The following is a 23,221-nucleotide window of genomic DNA, read 5'->3' as shown; positions in this document are numbered from 1 at the left end:
GGGTCCGCAGAATTCCTTGGAGTGAGATGACCCCAAAGGCAGCAGAGAAAGCTGCATGGGAGGATCTTGGTATTATGCCACCCTGTACAAGGCCAACATTTGATGCCCTCCCCACAGCCCTTGCAGCACTGGCTTAAGCCCGGTAAACATGTTCCAGGCTTTGGGGGGGAGGCGCAAGGCTCTGGCAAGGTCCTAGAGCCCTCACTGCTCCTTCCCAAAGCCTGGTAGACACTTTCTTGGCTTTGGGAAGGAGGTAGAAGGGCTCTAGGATCCTGTCAGAGCCTTCACGCCATCTTCCCAAAGCCGGGCGAGCATTTACCGGGCTTTGAGAAGGCGCCCGCCTCAGCTTCATACCCAGTGCCACCACAATGCCCTAAACGCCACCTCTGGAAGGAGCAGGAGGGAGAGGCAACTGCAGGAAAGAGACGAAGAGGGAGCAGTTTTGGTGGCTAAGGTCAGTGCAGAGGAAGAAGGCCGCTGCTAGTCTTGCCCGCTACTCAGGAACAGCAAGGTAAGATCCTGGAACAGGGAAACAAGTGGGTATGAGAGCAGCATGTGCACAGCTGTGCCACTTACTGGCTTTGTTGTGGCGGTGAGAGATTCCATCTCTTCATGCGTCATCCACACGTTCCCAGTAGACTAGCAAGAGCAGCAGCAAAAGAAAGGAGATGGCTATCAGTATTATTATTATTATTTAATGAAAGAAACCATTCCAACTTCACTGGTCTCGGCTCCTCCGGCAGAAGGGGCGACGGAAGAAGCAGGCCCTGACTCACCGTGCGGGAAGTGGCGGGGGCCGAGGGGCTGGTCAGCGACACCATCTCCTGAATGGCCAGTCGCAGCTTGAGCCGGTGCAACGGGTTGCTGATGCCAATTTCCCGCTGGATTTCTGTGTCCGACAGGTTGGCCATTATGGCGCCGCTCTTCACGTTGGCGCGGCAGGCGGCCACGTACCAGGCTGGCATGCCGACCCACAGCTGTTGAGAGCAAACGGGAGGGGGAAGGTGGTTAAGGAGAGGCCATGTTTGTGCAGCTCTAGGGAAAGCAGAACCCCTAAAATCTCTCTTCTTTTGCTCTGTTTGAGACCTCCACAACTCCCCTTCTAGCAAAGGTCTGCCTTTAAGAAAATAACCAACCTACTAAGGACCAAAACTAGCAATGGCATCATCATCATTAAAATGGCATGTGCAGGAGTCCTGGCTAAACTCATCTATTTTGGTCCTACCAGGGTCTCAGTCTGAATTGTGCTCAACACATCTACTGTTTGCTCTAAAATTGCTAATCATGTGAAGAGTACACCCAATTTGGCCCTACTGAAAAATACAGGCAGCAACCATTTTGGGCGTGTCCAATTGATGCTCCATCGCCGCATTGATTTTGGACCCAAAAGAATGCAAGAGTGGGAGTGGGGTGGAACGGGAGCGGGGCAGAATGGAGCGTGCTCATACATGCTCTACCAACACACATGGGGGCTGGGAACAGAACCCCCATGCAAAATGGTCGCAGCCTGTACAATACTTGGAAGTTGCAAGTGATCTTTTTAAAAACGTAAATGCCATGCGCTGGAGGAGAGGAGAGAGGGAAATCAGGAATGGGACTGGAGGTGGACAAGCATACAGACTTTCCTTATGTGCTGCAGTCCCGAGAACTGCCCCCCACCCAATGGCGGAGCTTCATGCTCCAGCACCAGGGCAGAGAGCAGACAGGGTGGCGCTGGTGCGCATCCCAGGGGCGTGGCACGCTGCCTGCAGGGGAGGCAATGGCACCCCACCGGGATCGCACTGCCGGGGGCTGTCTGCTCCTCCCGCACTCCTCTTCCTCCACCAGTGCCCACCCCCAGCAGTTATTTGGCTATATCTCTTTGTGGAGTGTATCTGTTCAGTGGCAAAGCAGGGTTTGTCGTGATGCAGCATGGGAATAAGGCCTTCAGCCATGCTTTAACTGGTGCCCAAAAGATTCTGCTGGGGCTGGGGCTGTTTTTCACTTTGCGTCCCATGATTAAACATCTGCCTTCTCTGCCCCATCCACATAGCTCAGTCTTTAAACTCTCCTTGCTGCAACCCGCATTCCCTTCCTTCCTCATTACCTCCAGCCACGAGACAACAGTGGGCCCGTCCCAGGCAGCGAAGGGCAGGCCTTGCCGGCAAGCTTCTTCTAGCAGCTCATGCCTGCGAGAAAGAGAAATAAGAAGATCTGAAAATCCAAGGGGTGTCTACATCCAATTATATATTCTCTATTGGTTGTCCCACATGGCTCAGACCTACGGCCTGTATGTACCCAGAGCTGTGTGTTCCATATTGTTTGAACTTCTGTTGCTTGACAAAGACTTTTAAAATTATCTTACTGGGCATTTTAAGGAACTTTTTCAGCTCCTATTATGAATTTTAACTGGATTTTCTCTACAGCATCTTTTTGGGGGGGAAATATTATTGTGCGCTGCTTCAAAACCATGGTCTTAAGAGAGAGAGATAAACATGGATGAAACAACAATAAAAATAATTAATTACAAATTCCCCTTTTCCCAAATCCAGCCATCAACGCAAACGTACTTGGGATGCTCAAAGCGTTCCTTTTGGAATTTTAAAAGTTTGACATTACAGTAGTCGTAACTTGGATCTCAAACGCCTTGGCCCCCAAACAAATCAGCTGCTGAACTATTGAAACCCAGAAGTGAGTGTTCTGGTTTTTGAACGAATTTTGGAAGCTGAATGTCCGACAGGGCTTCCGCAGCTTCCGAATGGCTGCAGGAGCTTCCTGCAGCCAATCAGAAGCCGCACTTTGGTTTTCAAACATTTCGGAAGTCGAACGGACTTCCGGAACGGATTCCGTTCAACTTCCGAGGTACGACTGTACAGTCCTTGTTCATCAGCACAACAAGCCCAAGTGAAAACTTACACTCATGCTCAAATCACAGGCAGGAAGCTGAGGGGGGCAGGTGTGTGGCGTGTTTGTGACTCATCCACAAACCAGCGCAACGAGGTCTCGCAAGCCCATGTCCTGAGAAGCTCTTCACCCTGCTAATCTCCCACCCCTTTGCCCCACCCCTGCCACCTGCAGCCAGTTACCCCTGCCCAATTCTCACTTCTTTTTGTTCCTGCGGTCTTTGTCCACTGGTCCCGACAGTTTGGAAAGGCCCAGGGGATCTGCAGGCGACATCTCGTCTGACGGTGTCCCAGCTAGGGAGAAAGATGGGCAAGTTACGAACAGAGAACGGCATGCGGACCCTAGACCATCTGCTCTGGTAATCTCCTCCATCATGAGGGCAGTAGCCCCATTCAGGAATTCCCAACGACTCATGCGAGAGAGCTGGGGTGGCGAAGGTGAATGTGCTAGTTCTGCCCTATACCCCAAACTGCTGTTGTTGCCCCCAAGTTGGAGGGATGAGATCTGTCACAGGCAGCCTTTCCAGCTCGTGTGGGTTCCCCTGTGTGTTCTAGAACCCTGATTTCCAAGGTTGGCATGGGGGCAGTGGCATAGCATGGGGGCACAGAGGTGGTTGCAACAGGTGCAAAATGTCAACATTCGGTACTGCCTCAATGCAGCTGCGTGCTTCTGTCACTGGGCTCCATTGAGAACAGCTTCTCCATGTGAACCAGAATGTGACCTCTTCAGACAATGGAATGACTCTTCTTTTCTTACCCCTGTGGCTGTGATGTCCAGGGTGATGTGGACGCTGTTAGGCAGTTGAATGCACATGCGTACTCCATCCATTTCCCTCCCCTCTCTGTGCAGCCCCGGGGCACTGGCAACCCATGCTACGCCACTGCACAGGGGGTGGAATTACAGGAATGTTCTCCACTTAAGAGGTTATCCCTCCAACTTGGGGACAGGGATGGTCAGTGGTGACAATGGTGAAGCACACACAGAACTAGCATGCTCACCTATGCTCTCTCTCTCACTGCCTGAGAGATTTAGAAGACCTGAACAGGGCTAGTATTTCTGAGTGTTTTGGCGCAAGCAGGATCAAAGGCCAGAGAGAGCTGCAACTATGGGACAGAGGAACCCTGGACATTTTTGCTATCATTCAGTGCCAAGGTTTTTTGGGGCCCAGAGGCAAGAGATGCATCAGCGGGCAGAATGGGGTTGCTATGAAACTCCCCTCCACTTGCTGCCTACCAAGTCCTCTTGTGTTGCTCTAGGGCCCTTTGCATGACATAGAGATTGTGTGTGAGTATGGTCCCTTATGACATGGAAGACTCTTGAAGAGTTCATAGACAGTGTGAATCTCTCCTGCGTTCCTCCAGAAGCCTTGTGCAAAGGAACAGCATCCTTCTCCTCCTATCTGCAATGAGCTGATTTTTTGGAAAGGGCCCCAGGGACTCGGATTGAGACCTACAGAACAGCGGCGCTCACAAGCGAAGCCCAGCTCAGAAGGCCACAATGCTTATCTGAGGCCTGGCATGTGCCCAAAAAACTGGAATTTTTGGTGTCAGGCTCGACACTGGATTCAAAAATCTTGAAGGCTAGAAACTTAAAGGATTCTATACTAAGCGCACAAGTAGAGGTTGCTGAGGAGCAACATTCTTGTGGGGAGACAGAGGGGCAAGAGGTCTCTTTGCTAGTTCTTAATACTGATAGTTGGAACAGCCAGGTTCCATAGCAGGCAAGGCTGCAATCAGCCTTAGCTGGCCAGCAGGGTCAGTGGTTAGTGATGATGGGAGATGCAACCCAGCAACACTGGGAAGGCTACCCACAGGTTCCTGATGCCTGGTTCCACAGGGACATGTGAAATAATTCTTTTTTTGAAGGGAAAGGCAGGAAGTGGATGTGGACGGCGGACAGGAGGGCAGGGGAACAACAACAGAACTGAGGCTCTGGGTTGGAAAAGGCATACCAAGCGAGGGGGACTCACGGCCCAACTGTCCCAGCCTCCCTTTCTCCTTCTTGCCAAAGAGACGCCCGATGGAAGATTTGATGCTCTTCTTCTTGGTGGATTTGTGCAAGGAGTCCTGGCTGCTGTTGGTGGCGTCGGACCCCAGGCTGTGACAACAATGGAAGGAGGTGGGGAGAGAGAGAGAGAGAGAGAGAGAGAGAGAGAGAGAGAGAGAGAGAGAGATGGACAGGATAAGAAATGGATCATTTTTAAATAAGAAAGGCCTGCTCCTCCAGAGAGGCTCCTACCCTAAAATGAGAACCTAAAAGGAGATCTTCCTCCCTGTCAATTGGCCTCATCACTCCAACCCCTGCTAAGCACAATCCATCCAAAGAGGTGCGCTTTTACCTGGCGCCAAAACCACATTAATGATAGAAATACTTTATTGTCACTTGTATACAGTGAAATTACACGAGCAGCCCCCACTCAGCTCTCTTAGTCTTAATTCCCCTCATTTACTGACGCACACCCACCAAACCTGAAAGTTAGTTGCCCTGTTGTTATCTTTTCATTCAGCAGCCTAACAGCCCATGGATAGAAGCTGTTCTTTACCCTGTTGGTGCGATTCTCTATCTTCTGCCTGAGGGCAGGTGAATCATCCCTGAAAATTTTCCTCACTCTCCTGAGGTAATGTTATTCCGCTATTTCATCCAGCGGATTCACGGGACAGCCAATAATAATAATAATAACAACTATGGTGCCAGGTGGACCTCACTGGGAAGAGCATTCCACAAGGAAGAGAGCCACAACTGAAAAGGCTCTCTCCTTCGTTGCCCCACCCAAAAAAAACCTCCATGAGAGGGGGGAACCTGGAGGAAGACCTCAGAGGTAGACCAAAGGCTCCAGATATGTTCACACTGCGAGAAGTGGCCTGAATAATATGTTAAAAGATCCTGTCCCACCCCTTGCAACCTACCTGGTCCTCAGGTCCCTCCCGTCTTCCAGGGATCCAGCCTGCAGAGCTAAGGCTTGGGTCATGCGCTCAAGACGCATCGTGCGGGGGGTGGAGGGAGCCGGGGGCTCACACAAGGCCAGGGCTTTCTCCTCGGACCCTCGCCCCTCTTCCTTGGCAACGTGGTTCTGCTGGGAAGGGAAAGAGGCAGAAAGAAAGATACTTGCATGGTGCTGCTAAGGAAAAAGGGAAGGCTGCCACTCTGGGAATCTCTCAAGCCAAGAGAGGCTGACAACTTTATGACCCTCCCAACCTGAGAACTCCAGCAACCAACCAAAGCACTTGAGGAACCTGTGTGCGCCCCTGACTACCTGAGCACCTGATTCTGCCTCAGCGGCCTGCTGCAAACATTATTTAGTCCACTCATCCACTCACCCTCACTTTCCTAATCTCGTTCCTACTCATGTCCATAACGAATGAGCAGGCCCACTGGACATAGCTGTCAACTTAGAGATTTGAAAATAAGGGACCAGCAGCCTTGAAAATAAGGGATCAGCAGCCAGAATAAGGGATTTTCAGGGCACAGGTATGTTCAACTTCTGAGCCCCTCCGAGCCAAAGGCAGAAAGCCCAGCCAGCAGCCAAAACGAAGCCTCAAGCGATGTTCCCACAGCGCAGCAACCCGGTAAAGGGGATGCAGCAAGGAAAACCTCCATCACCTCTCCGTTGGGAAGCGCTGAGCAAAGGCGAGTCCCCAGGCAACGTGGCCAATTTGATTGGCACAAGGCAAGCAAGCTCCACCCCCCAGTTGTTCTTAGACTCCTTATTGGGTGAGCAACGCAGCCAAGCAACACAGTTGGAGCCTCCCTCCTCCCTGGCCGGCAGGGAGGGAGGGAGAGGAGCTGCTTCCTTTGAAACCCGGGAAATTTAAGGGACATCATCAATAAGGGACAGCAGCGGGACACGGTGCTGGGATAAGGGAGTTTCCTGCCAAATAAGGGACAGTTGACAGCTATGCCACTGGACCACCCTGTTTCCTACAGTGACCACCCAGATACCTCCAGGAAGCCCACAAGTCGTTCGGTCAGCCGCCACCCAGGCTTCTATTATTCTGAGGCACACAACCCCTGAGTGGGCTTCATTTTCTGGCACCTTTAATTGAAGGATTACTGGCAGAAAGGCCCAGAAGACCCTCCACCTGAGGCCTTGAAGGGCTGCTCTGCTGAGACCATACTGGACCAGATTAACCAATCATTTGCGAATGAGGGGCTTCCATGTGCTCATTTAAAAATAAACACACACAACACAAAGATTCCTGAGGGAAAATCTTTCAAAATTGAAAGCAAGAAGAAGCGGACAGGGCCCACCATGTCCCTGGCCCGCCTCCCAACACACCATTTTTTCTCCATCGCGAGCAGGGCTGTGGGGCGCCAAGCGGGGAGTAGAATGGCCGCTGCTGGGGGGAGACGGGCTGGCCAGAGTGGAACTGGTGACAGAGGGAGGGATGGAAGTGCCCGAGCGGTAGCGTCCCAAGGACCCGTCCAAGCTGGCGCTGGTCACCCGGCTCTCAATTTCCTCTGCCCGCTGTTCTGTGGATTCCTTTTCCTCCTGGATCAGCCTTGCAAGGAGAGAAGAGGGGGAAAGCGTGAGCAATATTGGGGTAATCACGGCCATCTGTTCTCTCTCTTTGTACCTTGCCCTTTTCAAAATCTTCACTCAGTAAACAAAGTGGATCTGAATACCTTTTGCTTCATTTATTGTGCTTTCCTAATCCAGTTTCCCAAATAAATTTGCAATCATGAGTTCTAGAAACTTACTGCTTTCTCAGCCTTTGCTGCTGTGTGTGTGTGTATACACACATATATGTATGTGTGTGTATATAAAGGGACCCCTGACCATTAGGTCTAATCGTGACTCTGGGGTTGCGGCGCTCATCTCGCTTTATTGGCCAAGGGAGCCGGCATACAGCTTCCGGTTCATGTGGCCAGCATGACTAAGCCGCTTCTGGCAAACCAGAGCAGCACACGGAAACGGCGTTTACCTTCCCGCCGGAGTGGTGCCTATTTATCTACTTGCACTGGCATGCTTTCAAACTGCTAGGCTGGCAGGAGCAGGGACCGAGCAACGGGAGCTCACCCCGTTGCAGGGATTCGAACCGCCGACCTTCTGATCGGCAAGTCCTAGGCTCTGTGGTTTAATCCACAGCGCCACCCGCGTCCCCTGTGTGTGTGTGTGTGTGTGTGTGTGTGTGTGTATTGCTTGCCAACAATGCACAGGTACAGAAGAGGCACGCAAAACCAGCTACAACTGAACAAGTAAACAAGGCACTAATAAATGTCCATAAAGACAGAACAACTTGCAGTGTATCAGTAATCTACGTTAAGATGACCTGAATAATGTGCGTTTTAAACAAAAATAAAAACTTCTAGGTTGTATCCAGACTAAGTTACTTGCCCTGAGGTCCCACTGAAATCAATATGAAAAGTTAGTTGTCATGACTAACAAGCCTCATCGATTTCCTGAACACCAAATCAACTCTGTCTGAATCAAATGCCCTAAATTTAGGAATAAACAAGGCATTATCACAGACCCTCCCCAAGTGTCCCTATTTTCCAGGGACAGCCCCGGATTTACAGAAGCCATCCCAGTTTCTGAATTGATCCCAGAATGTCCCACTTTACCTTAGGATGTTCCTATCTTCATCAGAGAAGTGTTGGAGGGTATCTCCCCGAGCCAAGCAGATGAGTAACTATACAAGCTTTAGAAGACATCTGAAAGCAGCCCTGACTAGGGAAGTTTATTAATGTTTAATGTTTTATTGCTTTTATATATGTTGGAAGCAACCCAGAGTGGCTGGGGTAACCCAGTCAGATGGGCAGGGTATAAATAATAACATTATTGTTGTTGTTATCGTTATTATGGAATAGGACGTCCCTATTTACATTGGAGAAATGTTGGAGGGTATGCAATTATCTATGTTCAATGACAGGAATGCAAAGAGGTGCATCATGGGAAAATACTTGCGCAGGCTTGCTGCAAAGGGCTGGGCCGAGACAACTCACTTGATTTCTTTGTTGATGGCTTCCAGCTGCTCCTGTAGCATAATGGCCAAGGTTTGCACATCAGCCTGCCCACTGGGGGAGAGCAGGTCGGCTGAGCTAAAGAGAGGATCACGCTCGTCTTCATCCGAGCCATCCAAGCCGCCTTCGAAAGGGCCTCCAGCTGCCTGTTGAGCGCGTTCCCACTCCTGAGAGGGTTCCACCTGCAGAGGAAGAGCAAGAAGAAGGGAAATGGAGGGGGTGTGGTCCATTTGCCCCGTGACATATTTGGATATCCACCAGAGAAAACAGCAAAACCCCTCAAAGGCAGCACAGACTTCAGTTGGGTGGTGATGGGACCATGGTTGCTATGGAAACCAAGGCCCTTGTCTCGCCTCACCCCCTGCCCTGATCCCTAGCATTGCTGTGAGCTCAGCCTTTGCCACAAAAACGATGTCAAGAGGGAGACTCACCAGGCGGGTGTCCAGTGGAAATTGAGGTTGAAAAGAGAGAGAGAGAGAAAGAAAAAAAATATGAGGGGAGAAAGTAAAGTAATGTAACTACTGCTCTATACCATTTCCCCTGCCACAAGCAACAGATCCTCCTGTCAGGCCCCATTGCACTATCCATTTAAAGCCATGCATCCACAAGAGTTTCTAGGTCTGGCCTTTTTCTTCATTTCCGCCCCACTTTTCTGTTTAGATCATGCACACACATACACAAAGAACCTTATAAAAACACGCCATAAAGAATAGCGACATGGACAAACATTAAAAAGGTAATCGGGATGAAAACAGACGTCTTAAAACAGCAGCCACATTAAAAGCAGGATACAGCAGATTGGCAGGCTAAAAAAATTGTATGTTAAAAAGCACACCAGAATAAGAGCATCCTTAACGGATGTCTAAAAAGTAAAATAGGAGGAGTTTGGTAGGCCTCCACATTTGGAGAGGGCATTCCACATTCTCAGTGCCACCACTGAAAAGGCACAGATGGGGAATGGAAAATCACAGGCTCAAGAAGGAACAAAAATGAATTATCGGAAGCAGGGACGGTGGTAGGGCCTGGAAGAGTTTATGGCAGCGATAGCTTTGTTGCTCTGGAAATCTCCTTTGCCACCATTGCCAATTGTGGCTCCTACTGTAATGCAGCTGGAAACTTAAGTGTTTTAATCCAGTGATACAAGCACTAGACCTTTGCTAGTAATAATAGTAATAAATTTTATTTATACCCCGCCCTCCCCAGCCAAGACCGGGCTCAGGGCGGCTAACAACCACTAATAAAAACAAGTTGATTAAAATACAATTTAAAAAACAAGATTAAAATACACCATTAAAACATTAGGATGCAGCCTCTTCACAGGAGGAGAAAGGAAAAAGAAAGAGGGGGAGGGAATCAAACTGGTTCTCAGCTAAAGGCCAGGTGGAACAACTCTGTCTTACTGGCCCTGTGGAAAGAAATCAGATCCCGCAGGGCCCTGGTCTCATGAGACAGAGCGTACCACCAGGCCGGAGCCAGTGTTGAGAAGGCCCTGGCTCTGGTTGAGGCTAATCTAACTTCCTTAGGGCCCGGGACCTCTAGGGTGTTGCTATTTATGGACCTTGAGGCTCTCCGTGGGGCATACCAGGAGAGGCGGTCCCGTAGGTATAAGGGTCCATCCCAGCACTCCAAACCAACTCCTTTCTCTTTTTTGGGGGTGCCCCCAAGGCCAGCCCACATATGAGGCAAGGTGAGGCAACTGCCTCGGGCAGCAGGATTTGCAGGGGCAGCAGATCCAACCTCCAAGGAATGCATCACTCATGGCTGCTGCCATGGTGGCAGCAACAGCTGTGGCACACTGCTTGGAGGCCGGATGTGCCCACCCTCTTGGCAGCCCCCTTCTCCCAATCAGTGGCGTAGTGTGGGGGGTGCAGGGGGGCCGGCTGCACCAGGCGCAACATCTGGGGGTTAGGGTTAGGGGGCGCAAATCCACGGGTTAGGGGGTGCAAATTACTTGCCTTGCCCCGGGTGCTGACAACCCACGCTACGCCACTGCTCCCAATGCAGCCTCTACAGCGGCCATTTGGTGAATCGGAGGCACCGATGGCCTCTTCCCACCCTTGTTCCTGATGTTGATCTTCTGCCACCCCTGTCTTCCCTGGTGGGTGGCGGCTGCCATTTTGTGATTCGCCCCACATACCAAAATGTATGGGGCCAGCTCTGGGTGCCCTGTCCCGCTCATGCACAGCCCTACGCAACAACCCCGTACCTTGGTAGCCTCGTCCTTGACGGTCCAGCGGCCCTTCTTTGAACGTCTTGCCACACCAGCACTGCTGTAATGGTCCACGTGGGCCCCCACGGGCAGCGTGGGCGCCTGGGAGTAACGTAGCTCCAACGCGCTGCCCGGCAGGGACCTCCGTGGAGCAGGAAAAATGAGAAGGATGAGCAAGGATGGTCAGGAAGAGGGTCTCCACCATGCAAGTAGAGGGGCTTTATCCCACCAGTCCCCCCTGAACCAAATAAGACTTTCAGGTACTCAGCCCGTTGGGAGCCAGGTAACAAGATTTTCTTGAAATCCTGACATTTTGCGGGTAGGGCTGCACTAAACCGGTTAATGTAATTTGAGAGGGGGAGGAGCCTTCTTACCGGGAGTAGGTAGAGACAGGTCGCCCGCGTAACTGGTCTATCTCCATGTGCATCCTCTCAATTTCAGCTAAGAGTTGTTCCTGTAGGACATGTGCAAAGAAGGCCATCAATACTTGGAAGCAACAGCAACAACCAGGAAAATATAGACGTAATATTTTACAAGGACAAGAAGAAGCATCAAGGACAGAATAACTACCACACACAGGAAGAACAAGGATATCATTTAATGTGTCAATACAAATGGAAGTCATTAGAATTGCAGTTGTTGTATAAGGGACTGTTATTTTGACTGGAGTGTAATTGAAATTAACAAGATTTTGGAACGCAGAAATAAAGTAAATCATCAAACCATCAATTCTAGCACGTGGGGGGGCCACCTAAATTATATAATTTGGCATCTGAATGATTGGTATTAGTAATTGTATTAGAATTTGGCATTGTTATAATGAGGCTATTATTGGATTATTGTAATTGAAAACTATTAAAAATTATTATTAAAAAAACCAAAAATTTGGAAGCAACCTAGCAGACTTCAAAGCCCTCCATCATATTTATTTTTTTAAAGATATAGTATTTCTAAAATATATTATTTTATTTATCTCTAAGCAGAATACAGCAGCTGAACACAGAAGTGTGTAATACAGTCATAGGTAAAGGTAAAGGAACCCCTGACCATTAGGTCCAGTCGTGACCAACTCTGGGGTTGCGGCGCTCATCTCACTTTATTGGCCGAGGGAGCTGGCATACAGCTTCCGGTCATGTGGCCAGCATGACTAAGCCGCTTCTGGTGAACCAGAGCAGCACACGGAATCGCCGTTTACCTTCCCGTTGTAGTGGTACCTATTTATCTACTTGCACTTTGACGTGCTTTCAAACTGCTAGGCTGGCAGGAGCAGGGACCGAGCAACGGGAGCTCACCCCGTGGCGGGGATTTGAACCGCCGACCTTCTGATCGGCAAGTCCTAGGCTCTGTGGTTTAATCCACAGCACCACCCGCGTCCCAATACAGTCATACCTTGGGTTAAAGTTGCTTCAGGTTGAGCATTTTCGGGTTGCGCTCTGCGACGAGCCAGAAGTAATGGAACGCGTTACTTCCGGGTTTCGCTGCTCGCGCATGTGCAGATGCTCAAAACGACGGCACGCACATGCGCAGAAGCGGCAAATCGCGACCCGCACAGACGCGGGTTGTGTTCTCTTCAAGATGCAAACAGGGCTCCAGAACGGATCCCGTTCGCATCCAGAGGTACCACTGTAAGAGGCTAAGGAGTGAAACTGTACACAAATCTCGAGTCCCCAAGATCGTTGGACAGTGCCTTCCGGCAATGCTTGCAGCCAAGCTGGTACCAAAGGTATTGCTCTGCTTTCTTTTGGACCACATCGCTGAGGCTGAGAGGCGGGTCTTGTCGTCTGGGCAGCCCAGGACCTCCATACACACTGCCCAGGGAGGTTACTTTGGTGCTGCTGCCGCAGAAGTTTGGCTTCGCCCCCAAGACAAATGGATGCCAACAACATATGACAGAGGGATGGGTATTACACAGAATATGGGCAAGAGTGGAAAATGCCCATCTCTAGGTGCTCAACTCAACAACCTGGCCACATCATCCCCAATGAGTCTCAAGGGAAGCCCCACACAAAGTGCATTACAGTAGTCCAATCGTGAGGTTACCAAAACGTGAGTCGCAGTGGCCAAACTATTCATGTTCAGGAAAAGGTGTAGTTGGCATGCCATCTTAAACTGATAATAGGGGCTCCTTGCCACGGAGGTTACCTGAGCCTTCAGTGAAAGAGATGGATCTAGGAGCACCCCAAAAACAATGCACCTGTTTCTTCTGTTCCCGACCCAAACTGATAAACTCTCCAGCTTGCAAACAGGCAAACCACTCACCCACAACGCCTCCATCTTAGCAGGATTCTGCCTCTGTTTGTTAGCCCTCAGACACTCCCAGAAGTTTCCCTTCCTCTTCCTCTAGCCCTTAGCTCACCCTGCAAATTCAGGACATTCTTCTCCCTTCTAGATTTCATGACTAGTGAATTTCACCCTCTCTGATAGTAATTCAGCCACAATTAGCCTCACCTTGTTTGCCAGTAGTTCATCCTGAACCTTCTTCATGTTGGCTATTTCTTCACTCAGTGTGTTCTTGATGGGGGAAAAGGAAAGAGTTTAGTGAGAGCAAGAGAATGTTCCTCCCTCCCTTCTCAAATGCCCCATATTCTCCATCACCCCACATGGAAGACTCAACCCAGGTGGGTTTTCTGCATCAGATGACTGAAGCTGCTTTGAAGGGCTGCGGCCTCTTCTCTGCAGTTGCCTCTGCTGTTAAGACCAACCCCAATGGCAGACAAAACCATCACAGCAATTGCCTAACACTGAGAGTCCTAAATGTCCCTCACATGAGGGCCCTTGGTGGAGAACCTCCTGGGCTCCCTTCTAGCTTGGCATCTGGGTGGGTGGTTGCCATGACTGGAACTCGCAGTTGTTTTCCTGAAGTACATGGAAATGGAAATTTTGGTGCATTATGACTAAAAAACACATGGCTGCCATCTTGTTTTTGTGATGGTGGCCATGCTTCTTTACTCACAGTAATCCAGAACCAGAGTTCTCAGTAAAAGGACCCCTAGAAGTCCAGTCAAAGGCGACTATGGGGTTGCACTGCTCATCACGCTATCAGGTTGAGGGAGCTGGCGTTTGTCTACAGACAGCTTTCCGGGTCATGTGGCCAGCATGACTAAACCGCTTCTGGTGCAACAGAACTTCATGACAGAAATCAGAGCGCACGGAAACGCTGTTTACCTTCCCCCCACAGCAGTACCTATTTATCTACTTGTCAGTGGACTGTATTTCAGAAAACCAACATGGCTGCCATAGCTGTGGTTGCTGAGGGAATGTAAATAGAGCTGTTGGCCTTTCATCTGGTCAAAGTGTTAGGGCAAGGCTTCAGATAGTACCACCTTTCAAGACCTCAAGAGGTTCAAACAGGTGAAGTCTGTGCTCCAGAGACACCTCATCTTCTTGCCTTCTGGAGGGCCAATCCTTATCTCCCCACCACATATCCTGGCTCTGACAGTTCCTCCCTTTGATTTCCACCCACCTGACGAGCACAGGGACAGCAGACATATGGCTGCTCCGAAGCAGCTCTCCCCAAACCACGTCCCTACCTCTCACCACAAGCCCCCACACCCTACCTTCTCCTCCAGGGCCCCCATCCGTTCCTTGAGGTGCAACTGGAGACGTTCGTTGGATTCCGAGAGCAGCTTGTCTACCGTTTCCGAGAGGCGCTTGTTGTGTTCGTCGTTCATTTTCTCCCTTTGGCGTGCCTGTTTGTTTGGTTGATTTTTTTTAACAAAGGAGGCAGCAGGCATTGGAGACAGGGCAACAACCCCTTTCTCACTCACCTCCCAGAAACCTTCACCTCCGATTCCACCTCCCACTGTCTTGCCTTGCTCACATCCAACAGCCCCCTCTTCCTTACTTGATTTTACAATGCTTTATTGCCTCTATATCCACAAAAGCTCTCTAAAATTGGATTCCAGGAAGCTGTCTTACACTGAGTCAAACCACTGATCCATCTAGTTTGGTGTTGTCTACACTATGTAGCATCAGCTCTCCAGCATTTTGGATAGGGGCCTTTTCCAGCCCTACCTAGAGTTGCCGGGGATTGCACCTGGGCAGGAGCGCCAATTTGAACAAAATATTGGGGGGCCCAGCCCTGCCGGAAGGTTGCCAGAAGGAGGGAGGGAGGCAGGCCAGGTGAGTGTAGCCCAGAGTGGGGGTCCCCAGCCTGGCATAGGCTGTGCCGCCTTCCTCCCTCCCTTGCCCAGGAGCTGGGCTCTGGGCACGGGAGACAGCGTTGCCTGGGCTGGGGATGGCGCTGAGAGGCTGAGCCAGTGGACTCACTGGGGGAAGATGGCTGGCCCAGGAGCAATCCCTTGTGCGGTGGGGGGCCTGTAGGGCGAAGGGTTCAAGCCAAGGCCATCAGAGGGGAAGAGGGGAGGGAGAAAGGGAGTCAGGTGGATGATCAGGCTGTTTACCTGCACTCTCATGCGGTGGTGGCAGAGAGGGAGGCTGGGGAATCTCATCACAGTCAATGGGGGGGGGGCTGAAGGGGTCTGGGCCCCTTAGAGTTGGTGCCTATGCACCTGGGCTCTTTTACACACAGAGCAACATGTTCCACCAATGAGCTACTTTATAGTATTTCTTCCAGTTCCTGGTACCCCACTTTCCCATCACACTCCTGCCCTACTTCCCATCATGACCTCACCCGTTGGAGCTCCTGGTTTTTCTCCTCCAGCTGGGCCTCAAGCTGACGCAGGCGCTCCTCAAAATTCCCGTGGCGCTCCTCTGCCTAAATAATAATAATAATAATAATAATAATAATAATATTTTTATACCCCGCCCTCCCCAGCCAAGGCCGGGCTCTGGGCAGCTAACAACCAATAATAAAAACAAGTTGAATGAATACAACTTAAAAACAAGATAAAAATACAAGATAAAACAATAAAATGCAGCCTCATCACAGGAGGAGAAAGAAAAAAAGAAAGAGGGGGAGGGAATCAAATTGAGTCCAAGCCAAAGGCCAGGCGGAACAACTCTGTCTTACAGGCCCAGCGGAAAGAAATCAGATCCCGCAGGGCCCTGGTCTGATGAGACAGAGCGTTCCACCAGGCCAGAGCCAGTGTTGAAAAGGCCCTGGCTCTGGTTGAGGCTAATCTAAGAAGAGAGTGAAGGGGAGTGTTAAGCCATGACTCCCATTTGATCCCCTTTTTTCTGATTCCAGCAGGTGTGCCTCATTGCCCATTTCCTCCACCAGCCATGTGGCGCGCTGGCCGCTTCCTCCCCGTTGCGCAAGTACCTTGTTGAGGGCTGCCACTCGCTGGGCCAGCTGGGCCTCTATCTCAGGTAAGGTCTCGGCCTTCTGGAGGGTCTGCTGAAGCTTCTGCTTGGCATCTTCCAGCCAGTCTTGTAGCTGCCTGTTCTTCTCTTCACTCTGCACAGGGTAAAAGGTTAAGTCTGATGAACGACTTGCAAGCAGCGACCCCAAACAAACTTGATGCTTTGGACAAGGGCAGGGCAGGGAGAGAACCAGGGAATTTGGGTGCTTTATGCACCTGGAGGGGAACTTAAGTCAGCCTCAGATGCCTGTGCAACTATGGAAGATGATAAAACAGCCCGGAAATGAGATTTTCCAAGTCCACCAAAGCTGGGCTAGAGGAGGAAGCTGCAATGAACCTCCGTCATTTGGAACTGCATACACCAGTAGGGACTCGCTGGAAAGAGACAGGGGCAACTTCACAACCACGGCATGCGTAGGAAGAGTAGAGAGAGCATGCCTGGGACAACCAGGTTTAAGGAGGGAGGTGTTGGGAACAGCCAAGGTTACTCAGCCAGGAGAGGACACAGAGAGACAGGAAGTAAGGGACTCACTTGTCTGTACAGGGATTCCTTACTGGCCAACTCGTTCTCCAGCTTGTCGTTGACATCGTGGAGAGAGGTCGCCTCCCTCTGAGCACTCAGGTAGCGTTTCTCCAGAGTAGTGATCCGCTCTTCCATGTCCTCCCGCTGGGCTAGAGCCTGTCACCCCCCGCCAGACAAGAGAAGGGAATGATGGAGAAGTCACACTGGGAATTCCCACACATCTCCTTTAGTTGCCAGTTGTGGAAGAAATGAAGGTTCTTGGTGCCTTAAAAGGTAAATGTAAAGGGACCCCTGACCATTAAGTCCAGTCGTGGCCAACTCTGGGGTTGCGGCGCTCATCTCGCTTTATTGGCCGAGGGAGCCGGCGTACAGCTTCCGGGTCATGTGGCCAGCATGACTAAGCCGCTTCTGGCGAACCAGAGCAGCGCACGGAAATGCCGTTTACCTTCCCACCAGAGTGGTACCTATTTATCTGCCAACTCTGGGCTTGCGGCACTCATCTCACTTTATTGGCCGAGGGAGCCGGCGTACAGCTTCTGGGTCATGTGGCCAGCATGACTAAGCCGCTTCTGGTGAACCAGAGCAGCGCACAGAAATGCCGTTTACCTTCCCACCAGAGTGGTACCTATTTATCTATTTGCACTCTGACGTGCTTTCGAAATGCTAGGTTGGCAGGAGCAGGGACCGAGCAACGGGAGCTCACCCCGTCGCAGGGATTCGAACCGCTGAACTTCAGATCGGCAAGTCCTAGGCTCTGTGGTTTAACCCACAGCGCCACCCGTGTCCCTCTCAGTGCCTTGCATGCACTAAATAACATGTGGAGATATCTCTCTCTCTCTGTTTATTGTCTACTTGAGGGAGCAGCAGTTTGCATTCCTTTAATTAACCCCACCCAGCAATCTTATTGCTTGTCGCTTGAGGTTTTAGTGTAGGGATGGGGAATCTTTGGCTTCCCAGAAGTTACTGGGGTATATCTCCCATCATTCCTGGCCATCAGCCATGCTGCCGGGGGCTGATGGGAGTTGGAGTCCACAACATCTGCAAGGCCACAGGTTCCTCATCTCTGCTTTAGTGAAACTGAGGTTTTAGTAGCTTTGAGACGGAGTACTTATTCGCTTTCCCTACGCTGTTCATAATTTCACAGACATCCGTCATACCCCACCTTTGTGGTCTTCCCCCCCTTTTCTAAATCAAAAAGCCCAGATCTGTGAAGCAAGGGATGACCAAACCTTGCGCTCTTGGGAGTCCGCCCTGTTTTTTAGGCAGTGGTTTGGGGTCCAGAGTTGTATTCTGCTGCACAAACAGATCCCCCTCTGTGAGTTGTCGGGCTCCATAGCAAAGCTGGTACCAGTTGTAAGAACAAGCTTCCCACACAAGTGCAGGCATCGCTGAGGCGTTAATGCTAGGCTTCTTTTTGGGATTTTGCACACAAATCTATTGTTTCTTACAAACTGAAAAGCCTTTTTCTTTTTCTTTATGAGAGACTCTGTGGGCAGACTTCTTAACACACACTGATTAAAATGTGATGTAAACTGCCAGGGAGAAATCACATAAAATTGCTGTGTGTGTGTGTCTGTGTGTTGTCATTTTTTCATTTTCCTTTAAATAAAAAAACTCCATAATATTCTTTTGGAGAGAACCAGAAATGTACACACTACAGTACTCTACATGTGGGTGCCACCAGTTTATATACTAACATTACATTCTGTTGTATTTTCCAATCTCTCCTCAATAACTCCCAACACTGAATTTGCCTCTTTTGCGGCCATAACATATTTGCTGCCATATGAACCGGCCTGGAAATTAAGATCTTTCTCTGAGTGACCCTACCATCAGAAATCAGGTGAGCAGCTCTAGGGCTGTAGTAAATTGGGGGGGGGGGAGAGAATCAAGCCTTTGAAAAGCTGGGGCACAATTTTGCCCCTGAGCCATTATGTGGAAGTTCAGGGGAATGGGGTGTTTACCATGGTATTGTAACAAAAAAGCAACCATCAAACTGCAGGGCTGCCAGGTTTCCTCCAATGTTATTTTCCCTGATGTTGTTATTGTTTTTTAAGCTGCCATGACAAGCTCCTCCATCTGTGGTATTGGGGGCAAAACAGTGGGCAGTGTGAAATGCTTCCCCTCTCCTCATTCCAATTCAACAGTTGAGAATTGGGTGGCAAATTGAAAGAGGGCATTCTGAGCCAATGGCTCCCAGAAAAAGGACCTTTTAAGTAATAGCATGCAAGTTGGGCACCGGCCTCCTCAGAAAGGCTTGCCTGACCCCTAAGTTGTGGCCTATTTTGGCATCAGGGGAAGACTTTTCTTATCTTCCCCAGCTTGATAGTTTTAAAAACACATTGTAGATCTTTCAGGCATCATTAAAGAGCGTGCGGAGCGTGTGTGTGCAGCTCTTGGGGGCTTTTTCCCGCCTGCCTCCCATCTGTGTTCGCTCCATAAGACGCACACACATTTAGGGGGTTGGACTCGATGGCCCTTGAGGTCTCTTCCAACTCTATGATTCTATGATTTCACTTACTTTTTAGGAGGAAGAAAGTGCTTCTTATGGAGCGAAAAATACGGTAATAATTATAATGATATGTATAGAGTGTTCCAGCTGCGGCTGTCTACCTCCTTGAGGTCTCGTTGCAGCTTGGCGTTGATCTCTTCAGACTTGATGAGGTCCCGCTGGGCTGTAGCCAGCTCTTCCTCCAGCTCTGCCATCTGCCGGCAAAGCATGGTCAGTCGCTCCTTTAGCTGAGAAAGCTCTCCTCGCTGGCGCTCCAACACCTCCTCTAGCTCGGATTCCCGGCCACCGCGCCCCAACTCAAGGGATCCATTGGCCTGAGAAACAGAAGGAAGGGAAAGGGATTATGGCATGCCACAAACACTGAACCTGCCAAAAAAGCTGAAAAACATCTTCATGTATGCGACAACAGCTGCGAGAGTTCTAAAAGCACAAGGATGGAAGACTGAAGAAACCCCAACTAAAGAATCATGGCAAGAAAAAATGATGGACTATGCAGAACTGGCAAAACTGACTTATAAGCTACGGGACAAGGATAACTGTGACTTTAAAGATGAATGGGAACCCTTTACAAAGTATTTGAAGACGCAGCAAAGCGAACTGGACTCCTTGGCTGGCTTTGAATAAACATTCACAAACTTTTTTATTGATAATAATCAGCTAAATAGTTTGAGGATCTATACAACTTTGTAACATGCAGAAATCAGCATTCTCAGAGAAATCAAAGAACGGAACTGAGGGCAGTCGGGGGATGGGTGGGTTTTGTGTGGGAGGGCGGGGGGAGGGAGGAAAAAAATAAGGATGATATGTTTCTGGATAATATGTTTTGTTTTAATTTTGAATAAAAAAACAAAAACAAACACTGTCCCTGACAACCTCACTGAAACAAGCAAGCATCTATATCCACCTCCCACAGGCAAATAAACCCCTCACACAAGAGAAGAGTTGGTGATAGCCATGTGCTTTGCCCGTATTCCCTTCTGTGCCACTTACACAAATCTGGGAGTCTCCCTCTTTGCTGGGGTCGTCCAGGCCAGATCGGCGTCGGGCAAGCTGCTCTCGAAGAGAAAGAGACTGCAGACAGGAAGAGGAAGAAAAGGAAGAAGATGCACTAGTGTTTAAAATGAAAAATAAAAAGCCGTTTTTATTTTATACAAGTATTTATGTCTGCGACGACAGCAGTGCCCAGAGATGGAAAGAAGACAAAGTTCCGACCAGAGACGGATGGCTGATGAAGATGATGGACTACGCCGAAATGGCAAAATTGACTGTGAAAATCAGAAACCAGGAAGAGAAGAAATTAAAGAAGGAATGGGCAAAATTTATAATTTATTTATAAACTAAAAACTTTGGCAGGATTTGGGCAATGTTTGTAATGTACCAAAAAACTATGGTAAAAATGGATTCTTATTTTTAAAAATAAAGAAAATAAGGGAAGCAGTTAAAAAAGATTGATAATGGTAACCAGGGAAGGGTGGAGGGGAGTCAAAGGATTCAGAGAATCCTAAATGACAATGTTGAAGTTTAATGTTTGAATTTAAATTTGTTATGTAAAACTTAATAAAAATATATTTTAAAAAATAAAAATGAAATGAAAAATAAAATTGAGGAATGAGAGGCAGGTGTCAATCAGCGTCAGGCAACAATAGTCTCTTCAGCCGTACCAGGGAATCATTCCAGTCTGGGGAACCTATTGCCCATGTTAAATATCAGCCGTTGCGCTGCACCAAAATGTGGGATGTTAACATGCAAAATGCATATGTAAAGGGTTATTACTTGAAACATTTTATTACATTTATATATGTGTTGGAAGCTGCCCAGAGTGGCTGGGGGAACCCAGCTAGTTAGGTGGGGTAATAATAATAATAATAATAATAATAATTGGCTGTAGAACCCTGTGATGTCATACACTCTGTGGCCATTATTTTAGTTGGTTCAGTTATTAACAGTCTTGTGAGTCTTAACAGTTAGAGCAGCAGGTATGTTGTGTGGTGCTGCTGCTGTCTGCCTCAAAGTCAGAGTATCAGTCAATCTGTAAATGTTAGTTTAATTTATGTAAGATGCATTAGCAACTTAAAAAAACATCTGCCTGCATTGTATATTAAATTCTGACAACTGCAAGTAAACGAAGCAAAAGTTACATGTTCTTTAAACTTTAAATGAGAGTGTTCTGCTTAGTTTTTATAGGGGAGAAAAAAGAACTAAAGAGTTGAACGACCAAGGGCTATTGACTCTGTCAATGGGAACGAAAGTCTAATTCCCACACAAAAGACACAATGTCCATCCTCTGTCACTCTTAGGGGTTGCTACTTAGGACTTGATAAGACTTCTCCCCGCCCCCCAGGTAAAGTGACTACCTCTCAGCTGAGCAGTGGCTTCTGGGAGGAGGGGAGGCAATTGGATTGGCTCAGGGCAGGGCAAGGGCTGAGGTTAGTGATGCAAAAGTTTCAACCTTGTTCTCAGGTACAGTCGTACCTCAGAAGTCAAATGGAATCTGTTCCGGAAGTCCGTTCAACTTCCAAAATGTTCGGAAACCAAGGCACGGCTTCTGATTGGCTGCAGGAAGCTCCTGCAGCCAATTGGAAGCCACAGTGGATGCTCAGGTTCCAAAGAGCTTTTGCAAACTGGAACACTCACTTCCGGGTTTGCGTCATTCGGGAGCCAAAATGTTCGACTCCCAAGGTGTTCAGCTTCCAAGGTACAAATGCATAGAGGATGAGAGGAGTAAACAGGTGTCTTCCGCAGTTGGCTACATTCGCCCAGCAAAGAACCACCACCGCTACTCTGCTACTGTCAATGGGGCAGCAGAAGGTAAAGGTAAAGGACCCCTGGACGGTTAAGTCCAGTCAAAGGTGACTGTGGGGTTGCGGTGCTCATCTTGTTTTCATGCCGGGGGAGCCGTCATTTGTCCACAGACAGCTTTCTGGGACATGTGGCCAGTATGACTAAACTGCTTCTGGCACACCAGAACACCATGACAGAAGCGCACGGAAATGCCGTTTACCTTCCTGCCGCAGCGATACCTATTTATCTACTTACATTGGCATTCTTTTGAGCTGCTAGGTTGGCAGGGGCTGCGACAGAGCAATGGGAGCTCACCCCGTCGCAGGGATTTGAACCGCCGACCTTCTGATCAGCAAGCCCAAGGGGCCCCAGACCACAGTGCTACCTGCATAGGAAGATGGTCCCTAGGTACAGACGACTCCCCACTTACATGGGGGTTACGTTCTGGGCCCCTGTGCGCTTAAGTGAAATTGCGTAAAGTGGGGAGCACCCTCCCTGCCACCAGTGGCATAGCGTGGGGGGTGCAGGGGGGCCGGCCGCACCAGGCGCAACATCTGGGGGTTAGGGTTAGGGGGCGCAAATCCACGGGTTAGGGGGCGCAAATTACTTGCCTTGCCCCGGGTGCTGACAACCCAAGTTACGCCACTGCCTGCCACTCTCTCTTCTATCCATACCAAAAATACTGTATCCAAAAATTACAACTAGAGTTGAAGCTCTGGGGCCAGCAGAAAGCCGGACGGATACATGGGAAAACAGTTGCTGCTGTGGTGCTACCCCACACATCAGCTGTTAGGCGAGGAGGCTGAGCAGCATAAACAAAACCCTGCTGCACCTCCAGTCTCTTCGGGGCTTCCTCTGCCCTTACTGACATCCTTTTCGGGCTCTGGGGGGGAGGGGTCTCCTCACGAGCCACAAGGACTCTCCAGCTCTCTCCTATCATTTCCAGGTTTGAATTTAATTATTTCCTGGCGCCATGCATATATGTAATTGTGCTCGAGTAGAATGCATATAAATGGGGGTGGGGAATACCTGCATCTACCTTGGACTACCATCAGCATTCGTAAAGAGAGAGTCTGTGTGCAAGTCAG

General features: G+C 49.5%; 1 protein-coding gene across 13 annotated transcripts in view; it reads right to left on the bottom strand.

Moving 5' to 3' along the window:
* The window catches only part of PPFIA3 (PTPRF interacting protein alpha 3), a 64,534-nt gene that overhangs the window by 12,099 nt on the left and 29,214 nt on the right, over nt 1-23,221 (bottom strand). For 4 of the 13 annotated variants that reach the window (XM_081883818.1, XM_081883824.1, XM_081883829.1 and 1 more), the window contains exons 6-22: nt 20,343-20,423; nt 19,454-19,666; nt 16,850-16,996; nt 16,278-16,412; nt 15,687-15,770; nt 14,611-14,742; nt 13,502-13,564; nt 11,428-11,507; nt 11,051-11,195; nt 8,827-9,026; nt 7,160-7,382; nt 5,790-5,956; nt 4,835-4,980; nt 3,083-3,176; nt 2,087-2,168; nt 777-977; nt 577-639 (exon numbers count right to left, since the gene is read on the bottom strand). In XM_081883818.1, the coding sequence (XP_081739944.1) occupies nt 577-639; nt 777-977; nt 2,087-2,168; nt 3,083-3,176; nt 4,835-4,980; nt 5,790-5,956; nt 7,160-7,382; nt 8,827-9,026; nt 11,051-11,195; nt 11,428-11,507; nt 13,502-13,564; nt 14,611-14,742; nt 15,687-15,770; nt 16,278-16,412; nt 16,850-16,996; nt 19,454-19,666; nt 20,343-20,423 (2,256 nt within the window). The remainder of the gene's footprint in view (nt 1-576; nt 640-776; nt 978-2,086; nt 2,169-3,082; nt 3,177-4,834; nt 4,981-5,789; nt 5,957-7,159; nt 7,383-8,826; nt 9,027-11,050; nt 11,196-11,427; nt 11,508-13,501; nt 13,565-14,610; nt 14,743-15,686; nt 15,771-16,277; nt 16,413-16,849; nt 16,997-19,453; nt 19,667-20,342; nt 20,424-23,221) is intronic. The other 9 variants (XM_081883828.1, XM_081883825.1, XM_081883826.1 and 6 more) reach the window with 9 other exon arrangements.

The sequence above is a fragment of the Podarcis melisellensis genome (genome assembly GCF_964234715.1).
Source record: "Podarcis melisellensis genome assembly, chromosome: 13".
Taxonomy (NCBI): domain Eukaryota; kingdom Metazoa; phylum Chordata; class Lepidosauria; order Squamata; family Lacertidae; genus Podarcis; species Podarcis melisellensis.
This window is presented reverse-complemented; position numbering and strand designations above follow the sequence as displayed.